This window comes from Zonotrichia leucophrys, chromosome Z, assembly GCF_028769735.1.
Source record: "Zonotrichia leucophrys gambelii isolate GWCS_2022_RI chromosome Z, RI_Zleu_2.0, whole genome shotgun sequence".
NCBI lineage: Eukaryota > Metazoa > Chordata > Aves > Passeriformes > Passerellidae > Zonotrichia > Zonotrichia leucophrys.
This window is the reverse complement of record NC_088200.1, coordinates 3,246,237-3,264,321: the sequence shown is the minus strand read 5'-3', so window position 1 is coordinate 3,264,321 and position 18,085 is coordinate 3,246,237. Positions and strand designations below refer to the sequence as shown.

Here is an 18,085-nt window from a genome sequence, read left to right as displayed (position 1 = left end):
AGGATGTAGGCAGCAAAATGGTTTTAGCTTTATAGGCTTTCCTAATAGGCATCCATCACTGAGGAAATGCCATAAGACATTTTCCACAAGTATTCATTAACTGTTGGGTTTTTATAAGCTTGGTTAGACTTTGTACACTTTCTCCCACCATTCTGTCATGTTTGCTCTTGACAAATATTCCAGCAAACATGTTTGCACGCAGTACTGTTTGTGGAGGCTGTAAATACTGGAGAATATTCCTGAACAGTGCTTTTAATATTCCCACTAAAAACCTGCTTCCAGAGATTGTAATGTCCCTCTGTTCAGGAGACAAACAGCGCCGTGTCATGCAGACATTTAACAGCCCGTGAACTGGGAAAAGATCAAGAAGAGTTTTTAGAAAAGAATTTCAAACACGTTTTCTTAGGCAAACAGCAATCTGCCAGTAGTTCACAAATCAACACACTGAATATGTCAAATGCCTGTCTGTTCCCATTCCTGGGATTTAAGGTCATGAACAAATTTTGAAAGCAAACCCAAATATTTTATTTGCTATTCTCCTCTGTTTCAATCTGTGGAAGAAAAGAGGTGTTTAAGAAAAAAAATGCAAAAAACTTGTTCCCTTTAAAATAGCTTCCATAACAGAGTTTCTTATTGACTGATGTCTAAATAAGAGACTCTTGCTCTTGACTCCTGTTTAGATGAATAACTTCTAAGGCTTTTCTTTTTGTGACAGCAATGAATTGGTCAATGTTTGTATTAAGCTTTTCTAAGTGCACTATTAAAGGGGAAAAACTTCAAAAATAAATAGGCCGACTGACTCAATGACAAATTGAAAAGAGGGGAAGGTGTGTATTTTTACACAGAAGAATCATCATGGAAATTGTGCAATTTCCATGCATTTGGAGAAGGGCCATGTGGAAAATGCTTCAAACAGGTACCAGATATTAGCTGCTGTTCAATAAATGAGACTCTGCTTTGGGAAAAAAGCCCCAAAAAAGCCAAGAATTTCATCTCACCAATGCCTATCTTGTCCTAAGGCTTTCCTAGGATCTAAATATTCCTGATAGTGTTAGAAGTAAAACCTTCAGGCATTCTTTAAAAATCCTTTAAGTTCCTCTTGTCAGCATGACTGGAAAGCAAGCTTGGATATTTTATCTTACCCTTAAATGAGAAAAATATATGGGCAATGAAAAAGGAAAAGGAAAGGGGAAGAATCCCCCTGGATTTCTGTATTGCTTCGGATTTTAATAATAAGACCAGGGTCAGTGTTGTTATTAAAAACTGGGTGAAGACAAAATCCCAACTTTTTCCACTGTTTACACATCAGAGGATCATAAGTGTGAATGGATGTTTCAGGAGAGGACAGATGGCATTTTCACGGTGCTCCTCTAAATGGGTCTTAAGATCTCTTTGTGGGTGGAAGTCCAACCCTCTGTTTTTCCAGTCTGACAGACACCAGGGCACACTGGCAGCTCCAGGATGAGCTCCTGAAGATGCCAGGCCCATCCCCACATCCATGGAAAGCCTGGTGATGTTTAGCTGAAGGTGAGGATGCCAGGCCCATCCCCACATCCATGGAAAGCCTTGTGGTGTTTGGCTGAAGGTGAGGATGCCAGGCCCATCCCCACATCCATGGAAAGCCTTGTGGTGTTTGGCTGAAGGTGAGGATGCCAGGCCCATCCCCACATCCATGGAAAGCCTGGTGATATTTAGCTGAAGGTGAGGACGCCAGGCCATCCCCACATCCATGGAAAGCCTGGTGATGTTTAGCTGAAGGTGAGGCTAAGGGCCTGCAGTGGTTTCCCAGCTCTGGTGCTCTGGCTGGCTCCAGCCCTCAGCAAACCTGCACTTCTCCGAGCTGTGCAAATGAGATAGCAGTATCTGTCTCACAGGGGGTGTTAAGAAGCTTAATTCATTAGTGTTTACAAAGTGTTTCTAGATCCTCAGATGTAAGGCTCTATAAACAGGCAAAGTATTACTAATTGCCAGCTTATGCTGAACTGTAAAGTGAAAATAAAAATGGTTGGAGGAAAGAGGTGCTGAATTCTCTGGTAAGCTGAATCAGTCTTGTGGTAGTAAATTAAACAATTTAAAGTTTGATTTTGCATTACTATCATCTGATAAATCTCCATTCATTTATATTGGTGTAATATTTGACCTCCTGGGAAAATAGGAGTCTGCAAGTGGGGCCTCCTATGGTAAAGAATAAATCAAAGGCTTAATTCAAGTAATCACTCCTGAATAAGCACCATGATGTTGTATTGCTTTAAATGGAATGAGTCTTGCTTTACAGAATGTGGCTTCAATTGTGCTGTTCAATTTAAACCAAAATATGTCAGAAAAACAACCTTGCACCTCTTTGTGGCCAAAGAGAACACCATCGTTCCAAAGTTTAGAACATTTCAAAGCATATGGGTGGATATTTTTTGTTTTTATGGTTTAGTTTCAAGGGGGGTTTTTGCCCTCTTCATACAGCCCTGGCAGGAAAACCAGACTGTTTTACTTAGTTCTTCCCACTTTTTGAATTTCCTGCAATGCCACAGCAATATCATGCTTGGGTTCCTACTTAACTTTTTGTTGGCATTTTGGAAGGCATCAGGAATACGAGTAAATTGGCCAAGTTGTGCTGTTTGTCCTTGTAAGTTCTGTTATTTATATGCATTTTTTAGAACCATCCCCTCTAAAATGTTCCTTCAAAAGTGATTCACTGTAATGGAAAGAAACTTACTTAGTGCTCTTTCACTCCTTAAGAAACACTACATTTTATGTTTTTCTGCCTCAAACCACACTGTTAAAAAAGTAGTGGATAACCATTTCCCACTTGGCCTCCAAAGGGTGAAATCCTCATCTGGTATAAATTGGCATAGCTCTATTCAAATCAGAGCAGCTACATTAATTCATTCCAGCTGAGGCTCCAGCCCTTGAAATGCCAGCAAGGAGAGCGAGTTTTGCACAGGATGGATTTTTTGGGCTGGGTGGAAGGTTTTTCTGTGTAACTTAGCTATGTGCCTAGGCTCAGGGCTGTGGGAAACTGCCTGTTTGACATCTGCAGCATACACAGCAAATGCTTTGGCAGTTTGAGTTAATGCCTTTTGAATTCACAGGTTGTTTACTTTCAGCTTGAATGTGGATTTGCTTTCAGCCTCAGTGGGAAATCTAACACAAGAAGTAATAGGACAAGCCATCTGTCCAAAAAAAGCTATGAGAATTCCTGATTTTGAACCAATAACGGAGATCAGGGACAAGTTCTCCCTGTGTGTAACCCCTGCCAAATTATTGGCATGCTCCTTGGATTTCCAGCCTGGGACCCGATCCCTGTGGTGCAGTGTGAGCACACATAGACTTAGGGGAGGAAACCTGCAAAATGAGCGTGGCCAGCATCCCTTTCCAATGGTGGCTCCTGCAGACGAGCATTTTTGCAGCCCTCTCTTGCTCTGCTGTGATTTACAGCCCGTTTTGGCAGATAAGCTGAGCACCTGTGAGCATGGCCCCTGCTCCTCGGGGAGCACTAAACAGCACGAGTCAATGGGAACCCCCAGCTCCTGCCAGCACTGCCTGCAAGTAAACACCAACCCATGTGTTAGTCACAGGCCAGAGAATGCTGTAATAACTGGATTGATTGAGTCACCTTTTTTTCTGAAATGCTCAGGGGCACATTTCAGCGCTCTCTCAAGAGTCCAGATTTTTTTACTTTAAAGCCGAAAAAAGCCAAGTCTCTCTCCCACTGTGTAAACTAAGAAGCTACACAAGAGCCAAGCTTTGGGGGGAGAAAAAAAATCAGAATCCTGCAGCATTCAGCAGGACACAGTGGCAGATTTTACTAGAGCACAGTATGTGACAGGTAATGGAGCTGCTCCCCATTCACAGATGGGGACATGAATGGAAATTTGGGCCTTGTGCACCTGTCTTGGTCACCACAAGAAATGCCATCACCTTCAGTGAGAAAATAGTTAGCCTCTATGTACTGTGCTGTCTAGAAGGCTGTGTCCTTGTTTTGGAAGCCTCTGTGGTTTAAAATCTTGGTCACAGCTTTTCCTCTGACTTTGTTCATTGTTTCTGTTGACCTGGATTAAGTTATCCTTGTTTGGACCAGCTAGAAACATGAGTCTTGTTCTCCAAACCACTCGGGTGAGCTGAAGATCTTTGCTTGAATGTTTAATAAATAATAGGGAAGGCAGAGAAAAAGACAAGAAGAAATCATTTGGAAAGAGCATCATCTGGTCTTTAACAACAAAACCTCCACTGCACTGTGAGGTGAATCCATAGGCTTTAAACCTTCCTGAGGTGAATGGCTCAGGAGAGCAGGATATCTGCCAACATCCTTAGAAGCACACTAGCCTGATTTCGACCTGCCCTAGACACAGAGCAGCATTAACTCAGATACCCTGGTGTAAATCCAGCCAGAGGTCAAACCCAGCCCTGTTTGTCCAGAGGACTTCATCAAAACAGCCCCATTCAGCATTCATTCCAGCAGCACCAGGCTAATTTGCCTCAGCCACACCTGGGTTTCTGAAAACTGGAGGGCACCGGATCATGTTCAGACTGTTTTCTTTCACCCTTCTCTGTCAAATCAGGCCTACTGCAGACTGAGTGGGGAAATAAGAGTCTCTTCAAGGTCCTTTTTATTTTTTTTGGTTTATTGATTCAATAGTATTTCATGGCTAATAACCACCCTTGACTAACAGGCTCATTTGAACCAGGAATGCTTGATCTCTGCTGTTATTTAATGGCAGAACAGCCAGTTTACAGATAAGTACTCTGCTTAAGGTGGGAGAACTCAAGGCTGGTAGTCTTTTCTTAGGAAAACTAGCTTCTTTGTCTTCTGATTTTAAGGGATTGTCCACTGAAAGTTTTCCACAGAATCACAGAAGATTTTCTCTTTATTTCCCGTGCACTCGCGCAGTCATGAGAACAAGGATGGCTTGAAATTTAAGTAGCACAGTTCAGCCCTCTTAAATTAAAAACTTTTTTATTAGCTTTTTTTTCTTGGAACTAGAGGCAGATGAGCCAAAACACTGCATAAAATAAGAAGAAGGCAAGCTGGTTTTGTTGTATTTTTGGCACGGACAATGGCTTTCAGAGATACTGGAAGTCATGCAAGAGGACTGTGTTATTAAGAGACTTCTAGCCCTGCTCTGAAGACTGAGGGCTTTAGATAAGAGTCTGCATGTGGGGATCTTTATCCAAAACAAACCACCCAAATTTCTGTAGTCACTAATACAGATTTCCTCCTCTGCATCTCTCTGTGCTGTTGCTCACACACACACAAGTTCTTCAAGGCATCCTAAAAGCTTTTCTTTGCCTGTAACAATTTAATTGCCTCTTGGCCAAGATTTTCTGCCCTGTGAAGAGAAGGAACGTGATCAAAGTGCCCCGTGCTGCCCAAAGAATTTCCTCTCCTCAGCGTCATTGCACACACCAGGACTGTTTTCCTCCCCCTTCTCCTTTGCCACATCTCTGCATTTTGCACGATTGTTCCCTATTTCTTTTTTTTCCCCTGCCTGGAAAAATCCAACATCTCCTCCCCCTCCCTGGCAGCATGGGTGACAGAGGCAGAGAAATCAGCACAGTGTCAGCAAGAGTTTGGCCCCGCAGCTGGGACCTGAACTTTCAGCAGCAGAGCACAGCCCTGGGTCACTGCACTAAAGCAAGCCAGATTGATACAAAGTGCTTGCTCACCCTGGAAAGAGGAAGCATCAGAAACTAGCTGATAAAAATCTTTAGGCACTCTCTGTTGTGAGTTCAGGCTGCTTTTCCTGGGAAAATGACCACGGAGTGTGTATTCAGCATCACGACCCCCAAAGTGATGAAATATTTGGGTGCTCTCTGCACTCAGGGGGTGATACTGCACTGGGGCAGAGTGGATTTCAGAGCTGCAGAAAATGGAAATGGAGCATGTGGACTCGACATGCTGCTCAGGGTGTGAAGTTTTCAGCTGTGAGAGACCTGAGCGATCGCGTCTGCCAAGAGTTAATGCGCACAGAAAAAGGATGCTAAAATATTCCTTCCCACTCCAGTTTGCAACCGAGAACTTGCTAGCCTGTAATATCTTTTATTTATAGCACCTTTTGACTCAAAGGATCTGAGAGTGCCTCTCTCTGGGAGTCACTTCAATGGCACCTGCAGGCAGGGGTGTTTCTCTGCAGATGACTCCAGCTGAGGTGTCAGGGCCTTCTTTGCCATGGACACATGTGAGGAACCCCCTCTGCTTTGCCAAATGCCAGCACTTAGAAATAAGGGCTACAGGAAAGGGCAGAAATCTGCCCTAATAAACTTCAATAACATCAAACAGAGAAAATAGACATATAAACCCCATGGGAGAAAGCACTGAGATGGTCACAGGCTGGCTTTGGAAGCAGACACTGGCCAGTGCTGGATGATATCCTCATGCAAAGAGCTTGGGACAGTAAAACCACAGCTCAGAGGAGGGGATTTGGTGTCCCTACCTAGATAACACTCCACACCACATCCAGCTGTGCTGCGGTGGCCTGGAGAAGCCCCAACAGGGACCCTACACAGGGTATGCATCCCAGTGGTGGAGGTGCTCCTAAAGGCACAGGCTGGGTTTAAATCCTCAAACTCACACATCCCTCAGTGAGCACAGCCATGGCAGGGCCTTCGGCTTATCTCAAGTCCACTTCAGCACCTGCCCATCAGCTGCTCCTCACTCAGCAGCTGGCAGAAAAGGACCAGAGGAGCAGAGGAGCATCTCCTCCACGGGGCTCCTGGAGCTAGAGAGGTGTCCCCAGCCCCCTGCTCGCCTCCTGTTCTGTCCTTGCAGGCCAAAGGAGGCCAGGGAGGCCAAAGCCAGGCCCAGCTGATGGGGTTACAAATCCATCCCATGATTTCTGATCCATCCACAGCCAGGCAAGACGTTGACAAGACACATTTTAGGCTCAGCTGCTCAGGACACTGCTGTTCTGTCTGTGCCACCCTGAGCATGCTGCCTGCCTCCTCTCTGCCTCTGCAGCCCCACATCAAGCCAGTTGTTCTGCTATTCCCTGAGCATGCTCAGCAAGAGCCAGCCTTCTTTTTGGCACTTCCACTGGGTCTCCTGAGGGATTTACCTCCAGGAGGGAATGCCCGTCTGCTTCAGCATCCTCTGAGTCCTGTGTTTACTAAGGAGTCCTGATGTTTTTCTCCCTGGACAAAGCCATCCAGGCAGTCCCCATGAAAACTCCAGGGACACCAGTGGCTGTTTATGGGGCTGCCCCCTACCCTGGGTCTCTAGACAGAATAAAATATTCATAGCCTCCATGATAAAATCCTCAGCACATCTCTCCTCCCTACATGTCCTTCCCAAGCCATCCCCAGAATCAGCACTATTATATTTTTTTCCTCTAAATCTCTTTCCTCCAGGCACCAGACAAGGTGTATTTGATAGCACTTTATCTCTGCCATGCATATGTCAGTGTCTGAAGCTCTGGTTTAATAGGAGTCACATCACTGGATGGAAACTGGCTCTCCCAGGTCCTTTCCATGGAGAACATGCATTTTGCCTCATTCTCTGCCTTCCAACAAAAACTGACTCCTCCTTCCTTTGAGGAGGGGGCTGGGGTTAGCACATCCTGGCAGCCCATGGCTGTGCTGTGCAATTTTAGGGCATCTCCTCCTCCTCAGAGAAGAGAATATTCTTCTTGTATATATGAGAGTTATTTTTATTTTTTTTCCTGTTCTTGGTCCCTTGAGTATTACATCATGTATTGCTTCCTTTAGTGCCCCTTCCGCATGTGCTGCTTCAGATTTGGGGGTGGGAATGGGAGCAATTATGGAATAGAATTCCCAGAATAATGGAATCAGTGTTGGTGGTGACTCCCAAGGGTTATAGAGTCCAGCTCCAAGAATCCACCATGCACCTCAGAGTGTGTCCAAATGCTCTGGCAGCATTGGTGCCTTGAGTGCCCTGGGGTGCCTGACCATCCTTGAGGGAAGAAAACCACCTCCCAATATCCATCGTACACTTTCCCTGATGTACTTCGTGCTGCCCCTCATGTCCTGTCACCAGAGGGAAGGTGGCAAGCTGTGGACAAGCTCTGTCTCTATGGAAAAGCTAAGAGGGCAGGGAAAAACAACAACAACAACAACAACAACAAAAAAAAAAAAAACAAACAAACAAACAAAAAAAAAACTCACACAAGAGGGAAAAAAAAAAGGAATAAATATCTGGGAGGAAGGCGTTTAAGAGGAGAGAAAAACAAACCAAAGCTGGTGCCAGGCTGGAACCAGCCGCTGGTTGCCAGCACAGCAGGGTGAGAAGTTGCTGGTGGACGCGCCCAGTGCCATGTTTGGGCTGCTTAAAAAAATTCAGCGTGTCTCTGCCTTGTGGTCCTGCCTCTGCTTTTCTGCCTGGATAGGAGGAGGAACAGGGACTCCCTGCCCAGCTCAGGCTTGTGGTCTGAGGGATGCAGAGCATCTCCTGCCCTGCCACACCTGTGTGTGTGAGCGAGCACACCGAGCTGGACCAGGCACCGCTCTGAGCAGCATGGGCAAGCGTGGCACGATGATCCATCCCTCCTGGATGGATGGGATAAATCATCATGCGAGGGAAGGAGCTGGGAGGGATGGGGATGGAGGAGAAGGGCAGCATGGAAGGTTGCGACGCTTAGGGGTGTTAAAAAGGGAAAGCGATGAAAAGGGGGCAGGAGGCTGCCGAGATTTGTGTTGGCTGGGAAGGCGTGGGGTGCCTCGGGCAGGGCTGGGGTGCTGCGGAGAGCCCGGCAGAGAAGCATCAGGGCTTTATTCCCCTCCTTTCTTTCCCCTCCCTCCGCTGGGCGCTCGCAGGAGGAGGAGGAGGAGGAGGCGGCGAGACAAAAAGCTGAACCGGTGCCAAGAAGGAGCTGCGGCGCTCGAAAATGGCACTCTGCGCCACGCTAATACTGCGAGGCTGGGCTGCGCTGGAGAGCAGCGAAAACGTGTCGGGAATGAGAATGGCCGAGAATGGCCGGGCTCAGGAGGGTCCTCCCTCCTCCCCTGCCTCCCCTTCGCCTTTTTAATGTGACCCTTTTCTCCCCCACAACCGCCCCCAGTGATGTTTAGGAGCTCTGGGAGAGGGAGAGCATCTTTGCTGGCGACTTGGAGTGTAAAGGGTCTCATACCCTCCTTCCATCTCCCTATCAGGGAGTGATTTAATTTTTTTTTAATTTTTTTAATATTTTTCCCTCCCTTAAGGAGGAAAAGAAGACTCAGGGAGTTTTCTTACTGTTTTCCTGTTGCCCCTGCTAGTCGCTGTCCTCCTCCTCCATCCCCTCACTGTATCTCGATGCAAGGTGACTTGTAGGACACAGGAGTCTCTGCTGCAAGGTGCAGCGTCGCCTGCGTCGGTGTTTCCCTCTGTTTCTCATTTGCTGGGAGATGAGGCAACTTCCAGGCGGCTCAGCTCAGATCCTGGTTGATGCAGCGGCGCTGTTTGGGCTGCAGGAAAAGCCCCTTTCCTGCAAAAACCTGCCTGGATAAAACAAGCAAGCAAACAAACAAACAAACAAACATGTACTGAAACTGCATAGTTTTGTGATGCTGGTTGATTTGCAAGAAATGGGATGGAGTTTTGTGGTGATTTCTGTCTGAAAGGGAAGGTTTTTTGCTCATCCCCTTTCTTTTCCACTCACAGGTAACAAAAAAACCAAACCACCTCTTTTTAATAGGGTTTTGATTTTTTTCTTTTTTAAAATTTTTTTCTCTATTTTAATTTTTAATTTTTAATTTTATTTTTTCATTTTTAATTTTAATTTTTTAAAATTTTTTTATAATTTAAACAATTATAACTTTGTAGTAGTTCAGTAGTTGAAGTTAAATCCAAAAATATTACCCCCCTTGCCCCCCTTCCTGCTGCACAGATGTTGCTTTTTGGATCATTCTGGAATTTATATTTAAAGTTTTAGGTCGTCATTACAGAAACTAGGGACTGGAGAAAGGGAAAACCCCAGAGTCTCGTTTTGAAAACAGGTCTAGGTCCTGTTAGAACAGCAGTTTTAGCCCTCACATAGTCAGCAGGTCAAGTTCAAGGAGACCTTTCCAAAGCACGGGCAGAGCCTCATTAGCTTGCTGCATCTCAGAAGCTTGTGGATTATTGGGTTGTTAGCTTGGCCCATTTTGTAGTCTCAGGCATGGGATGATCCCTGTGACCTCTTTCTCACCTGAAAACCATGCCCTAGTACACATTCAAACCACTTCAAACCTCACCTTTGGTCTCAGACATGCAGGCCTGGTTTGGGAGCACCTACCCCTGCCCAGGAAAGGCTTTTGGAGATGCTGTGATAAATAGGGGGGAGTTCAGGCAGACTTAAAGTTGTTGTCTAACATGCTCCCCTCAGCCTCTTCTCACAGCTCCTTACAGATCAATAGTCCTTCCTCTGTGGAGCATCAAATTCTCTGTCCCAAATTAATGCTGCTGGAGTTGCACTCATTTCTAACTTGATTCCAGCAGATTTTGTATGGAGTAGGAGGAACAGAGCAGCTGATCCCTTGCTCTTCCTCACCTCTCAGCTGTGCTCTGTACCCTATATTTGCTGCAATTCAACTTGGGCTTGTGCAGAGAAGGTGCTGCCATTCCCTCTTGCTCCTTACCTTTGCTGTGACTGCAGGGTGTGCAGTGCTTGGCCCAAGAAACATTGGTTTCTTCACCATGGAAATATCCACAAGAGGGGTGGCCGAAGAACTTGGAGTGTGTTCTTGTACCTTGCACACAATCCTATCAGTTTTCTCTGAATAAAAGACATGCATAAAACACGTGGGTTTTCTGTAAACAAGCGTGCATGCTGTCTGGTTTTCAGTCCCTTTGGATGCCATGAGTTCAGCTGGTTGAAATACCATCCCCACCCAGGGCACACACCATGCAGCCCTTGCATGAATTTCATAGAATCACAGAATCCTTGCATGGTTTGGGTTGGAATGAACCTTAAAGCTGATGCAGTTCCACCCTCTGCCATGGACAGGGACACCTCCAACTACACCAGTCTGCTCCAAGCCCTGTCCAGCCTTCCAGGGATCCAGGAGCAGCCACAGCTTCTCTGGAAAAAACTTTATCAGGACCTCCCCAACCTCCCAGCCAAGAATTCCTTCCCAAAATCCCATCTGTCCCTGCCCTCTGGCAGTGTGAAGCCATTCCCCCATGTCCTGTCCCTTCATGTCCTCGTGCCAAGTTCCTCTCCAGCTCTCCTGGAGCCATTTCAGGTGTGGGCAGATGCTCAGCATCTCCCTGGAATCCTCTCTCCTCCAGACTGAACTATTGCAATGCTTCAGTCCTTCCTTGTAGGTGAGATGTTCCAGAATTTTCCAGATGTTCTTGCTGACACTTTTGGCTGTTCCTCTGGGCAGAAATTCTTCTTTTTAACCTGAGGTCTCTGAAGATGGGAATCTCAGGGATCTTTGCAGGAGAGAGTGGTGGTTAAAGCCTATCAACACGAGCTGAGGAGACCCTGGTTCTCATCCTGACCCACCATGCACTGCACAGACCACTGCTCATGCTTTTAGATCTGGAGCCAGCTTGTGTTTACTGCTGATTTAAGCTTCTTCAGTGTTCAAATACTTCAGTTATGAAATAACAATTCCCAACAGATTTATGGAGAGGATCCCAAAGACATGGGCAAGTATTAATGTGGAGTGACAGCATCCATGTGTGCACAGCAGCAAAATGGTGTTTGTTATTCAAGGACAACTGGGAGCAGCAAATTAAGAGATCTTCACAAACCTTGTTATTTCAGTAGGCAGATCTCTTTCATTTCTTGAAATCTTGACCATAGGGGAGCTTGTGGAATGCATCTTGTCCATCTTGGAGCAAGAACTGTTCTTTCCAAATGGTCAAGTCAGCCATCTGGGCAGCTTGGTCATGCTTCCCAAGGAGAGAAGGCTTTGACAGGGCAGCTGAAGCTTTTTGTCTTCATTTCTCCCTGTCTTAAAGAAGTGTCTTTGGATATTTTATCCAGAATCATGATGTCTAATGTGTCTCAAGTTGCTTCCTTCAAATCCTTCATCCTTTTAGCATTTTATAATGAGAAACATTGTCTACTTGTAGTTGTTATGGGCTGACTTGTTTCTGGAAGGGTCAGTCTAAAGGGCTCTTCCACTCCTTCTCCCCACACCTTCCCCACTCCATGTCTCTTTTTTTTTTTTTTTTTTTTGGACCTGTAACCTCACATTTCTGTAATCTAAATGTGCAAATGCTCTGCAGTCACGGTCCAGTGGCTGGGTTAATCTCAGACCCCTGGAGTGGCAGATGGCTGATTTGTTGCTGATTCCAGTTATAGGGAATTGTGTCACCTATTATCTTTGCACAGACTGATGCTTAAAAGGATGCCTTTGGCAAAATCAGTGAAAAGCAAAGAAAGGCAAAGCAAAGTCTGATCTGCATCACCACAGGTGAAAATGTGAATATTTCACCTTTGTGTGAAGGGCTGGAGAGGTGGACAAAGAGGAGAGGAGGAGGGAGGGGAGGAAGGGCAAGAAGACCTCATTTTCTTACCAGAAGTACCAAAGCACAGAGCAGAGCAGGTTTGCTGTGGTCACGCTGTAGAATCACGAGCACTTACTCTGTTTTAAATGGTTTTGCAATGTGGTAATCCTTGGCTTCAGCTCCCTGCTTTAACTCTTGTACAAACCAGGCGGGTCGGCTTCTTGTGACACCTCCCTGCCCTCTTCCCAAGGTTGCCAGAGGAATGCACAGCATCCCTCCCTGACTCCAGGGCTCATTGTGTGCCCCACAGCTGCTGGGGGAGGCTGTGGTGGCTCTGTCATGCCAACATGCTCACAAGGGACACTTGGGAGGGGAAGTTTACACATCTGTGTGGGGTGAGAGGAAGCTTGGGGGGCCTCACACAACACTGCTGGACCAAGGAGGGACCCCAGCACTGGGTGCTCACAGGGCCCCACATGGCAAGTGGTGGTGGTGGTGGTCATACTGAAACGTGTGGGGAAATCAAAAGGGCAGAGCAAAACTCTGGATATATGTGACCATTTTCTCCACAGTCATCCCCACAATCAAGGTTTTCTTTCTTTCTCTTTGCTTTGGGAAACACCACAGAGTCAGATGAAGAATTTGGGAAGAGAGTGTGCGTTCCCTGTGCAGAGTCCAGTGACGAAATCTGTGAACAAGGTAAGAACAAGGGGATATGGCTGTGATGGTTTTTGTTTTATCCTTTTCTCTTTCCAAACACAATTTTTCAATGTGGACACGAAATTTAGCTATGTGTATCACAGAAACTGATAGTCCAAGCACCAAGCAAATTAGTCTAAAACGTTAATTTGGGTTTCTTTTAATGCATGCTATTATGATGGTTTGGGTTTTAGAACAGTTTGTATCATATCCAAATGATCTATGTGTGAATAATTGTTCCCAACCTCCTGACACCAGGACCTAATTAGGAAGTAAGAGCCTTAAATAGGCCATTTGTGTACCGAGATTCCATATGTCTCCTTGCACAATTTATTTGCTCCACTCCATTGAGGTATAATGAGAATGAAACTCTTAGAACTGCTTTTGACTCTGAGGCTCTTCTCTTCATCTCCTGTGCAGCCACAGCCCCTATTAAGATAATATCTGTTTCCCTGTTTTCCGAAAGAAAAAGCTGTAGTACTTTCAGTCCAGATTGCCCAAGCTTCTCTGTTTCGAAGGTTTCAATGGAAATGGAGTGAAAAAATGCCAAAAAAAAAAAAAAAGAAAGCAGACTAAGAAAAATGGAATGCCATCAAAGAAAGCAGAAAGGTCAGGACAGGGTGATCTTGAGGGAATACTCCCTATCCTATCTGCCTCACAACCCTGCTGAAAGCTGATGCTGTTGTATTTCAGTTAACCTGTAGATGCAAAGGAAGGATGTATATGGATAGAAGGAATCTGAAGAGATTTTTATTGGTTTTGTTTGGCTTTCTTCTTGCTAGGATGTGAGGAAGGGGGAAAGGTTTGTGCAAGGTGGCTTGGATTTTTTTCTTAGTTTTGAATATTTAGCTCAGTCTGAACAGCCTCCTTGGGACTCCTTGTTCATGTTTAAATACATTTTATGTTCTTCAAGTGTATTTTCAGAAAATATTCTTTATTTCCAAACACCTCTTGCATGCATGACTTCATCTTACACTTCATGTGTCCTACTTGATTCTTTTGCTCCCATCATTCTGAAGTCAGAAAAACTTAAAAGTATGATTAAATTTCATTTTCTATCAGGATAAACTTTAATAAATTCTTAAGGCTTGGGTTGGTTTGGTTTTTTTTTCACCCCCAAATCTGGATATTGTTTAGTTTCCCAGAGAAAGACAACTCTACTTGCAACGATTTTGTTTATGATAATTCCTTTGCATGTTCCCTTCCAGGAATTGTCACTGCCTTCCAGAAGGGAGGTTAGTGCCAGTCCCCTCGCAGTGATAATTATAATCAGACCTGTCAGCCTTCACACAGTCTACACTTATCACTTGCATTTAGAAGGATTTTTCCTGAAGCCTATTACCAGTTCTGCTTCTTAGGGAAAAACAGTCATGATTTTTCCTCCTAATCTTTGATGGCTCTCAGCTTTGAAAGCATGGAGAGGAGCAAAACGACTGCCAGGTGCACTTAAAGAAGCTGTCTGTTGGTCCTGGTCTAGAGCTCTGAAAAGCCAGAGAGTGGGCGGATAATCTGGGAAATGCTGAGGCCTTTAATTTGTTTGTGACAACACTCCAGGTGTGCTGGAAACACAAAGCAGTTTCCCAATGGTGCTGCTCTCAGGGGGTGCCTCTGCAGACCTGCTGGGCACGGGCTTCAGGTGGCAGGTGGCTCTTGGCAGTGGTGCCCTGTGTCCCTGCAGTTCTGGGCAGTGATTCCTGCCTGTGCTGAGAGAACTGGAAGAGCAGGATGGCCAGAGAACTGGAAGCAGGGTGGCCAGAGAATTGGAAGCAGGATGGCCACAGAAGTGGCTGCAGTTGCTGCTGGAGGCAATGACTGGCATCACATGGACCAGTTGCCTCCAGTGCCATGGTGACTAGCTGGGCCGAGTCATGGTGTTTAGTAGGATGTGGTTCAGTATTGTATCCATCCCAGCCCCCCTGGTGTTATTCCCTGGGAAACACATGGACCCATTCATTAGATTCCCCCTATTTTCACTCCATTATTGCTGTTGATGTGCTGCTAACCCCCCTTTCTTACCTTTCTGGTTTTTACTAGCATGAAGACAAAAAGGTGCAAGTTTTACCATTCCATTAAACTAAATGAGTTATGTGTCTTTAAGTCCTTTCTCTGTTATTACCATGTTTTTTGTAATTTACTCAGAGATTTAGGCTCCCTTGATTTTGGCAGAATCTGAGGATGGTCAACATTTTATAGCTTTTTTAGCAAAGAGATGGTGGAAGATTGGGAATTCTTATGTTATGTGCAGTTTTATATTTACAGTGCACAGGGATATATGATTTGCCTTTGTTTTATTTAAATTCACTGGGAACTAGAGGTTTATTTATCAGGTGTCGTTCCCTGAAGGATGAATAATGCCATAAAGAGAAGACTTCATCTATTATACAAACAGATTTGAAGGCTCTGCTATTACATTCCTGTGCCTGTTGAATGGAGTAAAAATGCCTTTGGCTGAGCAGAGACAGAGTGATACTTAGCAGTAGCATCTTATGACCTTTTGATCAGCTGAGATCTCAAGCCATATTAGTGGACAGATTATGATGTGATGGAAAGAAGGCCAGGAATAGCCTTTTCATCATGAGATCTTTTCTTGGGTGTATTCAGGTGGTTAATCACTGGGGCCAGGGCAATCATTTGGAAGCAGGAGAGTGAAATGCTGGTACAGACAATCCAAATATGCTCAGGTTTGCCAAATGCAGCTGGATATTAGAGCTAATAGTTTCTTCCTAATATTCTCCTACCCTCCTGTTTCTATCAAGGCTGTGGGTGACCTTGTGATTTTTTTTTCCATCTGTAATAACCACATTTTGGCAGAAAGAACAACACAAAATGAACCTTGAGTCCTTGAACCACAGGGGAGCTGCAGTTCCTGAATCAAAGGAATGCACATGGTGAATATGGATATCAGACTGCGAAGGGAAACTCACACGAAAATGTCTCTGTCATTTTAGAGATAATAACAGTGGTGCTTGAATCTGTTTCAACCCTCCCAAGGAAAAAAGAAATAATGCAGGTTTCAAAAAATGCACAGCCCTGATAGTATTTCTCATTTTACAGGGCCAACCAAAGCAAAGAATGACTTACTTTCTCTTACCTGCCTGTGCAGAATCACTCCTCAAACTTGGCTCCAGCTTTGAATTAGCCCCTTTTCATCTTAATAGCCAAGAGGAATCTGCAGCCTCCTTAAAATCAAGCAGAAAAAATCCCTTTTCCCCTGCTGACTCTGCACATCAATAGCAGTAGTGCCAAAGCTTGACCCAGGTGCTGTGGTCACTTTTGGAAGGAAAAGGGGCAGACAGGTGGGTGTGGAATGCCTTTGGGCCTTTCTGAGCATGATTATATGCCCAGGCAGACCATGCTGGTTATGGGCTATGCAGCATCATCCTGTACATTGCTAACACAGGGGTGCCCAAGTTACACACATTTTTTTTCCCTCCAGAAGCCAAGCAAGATGCTCATTTCAGTGTCAGGAGGAGGAAGGGCTGGCAGTGTGAGAATCCCAAACCGTCAGTGTAGCAGGGATGATGATGCACCAGGCGTGGGGAACAATAGCTGCCACAGAGGAGTGGAAACTCTTTGAAAATAAGGAGGTTATGGAGGTGGGAGAAGCTCACAGCAGGACACTGTCTCCTATCATCTCATCTCCCCCAGCCTCTTCAATCAGGTGCCTGCTGGGCTTCCCACTCCTCCTGCCTTTTGCAAGGGATGACAGGATCACAATGCATTAGAATCTGCTGGCATGAAGGAATCTGCCATCCTCCTGGCATTACTGCTTCCCCAGCCAGGAAGCCGCTGTGAAACATCCAGGCTGTGAGCCCTCATGGACCTTTTTAGCTGCCTCTTCCAGGGCCACAAAGGTGTCCAAAGGGGAGCTGGGAGGTAGCACCAACTCCTGGCACAGGTCTGCACCTTCTTTTCCTTGGGAAAAACAGGCAAAAAGCTGCAAAAGGTGGGTGGCAGCCTCGGTTCTGCCCACAGAGGAAGTGCCACTGCTGAGATACAGCCAGCCCACAGGATAAGGAGCTCCCTCCCAAGTTCTGTCTGCAGAGATTAAGTATTTTGCTGCACAGGTGATTGTTAGAAGCATCATGAGCTAAACCATTCAAAGGGATGTGCTCCTCTGAACAGTTGCTATAAGGCTTTCTGATGGCAGCTTTGAAACTTTGTCACTGGGAAGGCTTTGGTGTGTGTGGTGGAGAGAATGTAGGCATGAACAATTTCCTCTGCCTCCCTGCTCTGCCTTGATTCTCTGTGGGGTGTAGGAGGGTGACAAGATTTGGGTGACATAGCACCAAGATCTTCCCTCTTGGTTTGGGATTGCATTAATCCTGCTCTGCCTTCTGCCAGATGGACTTGGCTTGATAAAATCAATTCTCCTCAAAGTAAAAGAGCTTGCATCCGTCTTCTTGTGGCTCAGAGAAATTCATGAAAACAGAATTGCTCTTCTTCTTGCAAGTCAGGACAGAAAGGTGCTGTGGGACATCTAACAGTATCCCAGTTTTCATGGTTTAACCCCAACAGGCCCCTCATAGTCCCTCATTCACTCAGATTCACCAGCAGGATCAGGGAGAGAGCTGGAAGGGTAAAAGCTGGAAAACTCATGGGTTAAGATAAAGACAGTTTAATAGCAAAACAAAAAGCCATGCATACCAGCAGAGAAAAAAAGGGAATTATTTCACTGTTTTCCATGTTCAGGTAGGTGGCTGAACACGGCTCTTTCTCTCCAGAGAGCCAGAACCACTACATGTAACAGTGTCTTGGGAAAACAATCACCATCACTGCAACCATTCCCCCTTCCTCCTCCTTTCCCTCCCAATTTACACACCAAATATGATGTCACACAGTCTGGAGCATCCCTTTGGTCACTTGGGGTCACCTGTCCTGGCTGTGTCTCCTCCCAAACTCTCGATCACCCCCATCCCCTCCCCAGCCTGGCAGTGCAAAAAGCAGCAAAGGCCTTGGCTCTGTGCAAACCCTGCTCAGCAATGACAGAAACAGCTCTGTGTCATCCACCCTGTG

General features: G+C 45.6%; 1 protein-coding gene across 2 annotated transcripts in view; it reads left to right on the top strand.

The window, feature by feature from the left end:
• The window catches only part of SETBP1 (SET binding protein 1), a 267,698-nt gene that overhangs the window by 110,653 nt on the left and 138,960 nt on the right, over window positions 1-18,085 (top strand). For both annotated transcript variants that reach the window (XM_064735472.1, XM_064735471.1), the window contains one exon: window positions 12,998-13,069. In XM_064735472.1, the coding sequence (XP_064591542.1) occupies window positions 12,998-13,069 (72 nt within the window). The remainder of the gene's footprint in view (window positions 1-12,997; window positions 13,070-18,085) is intronic.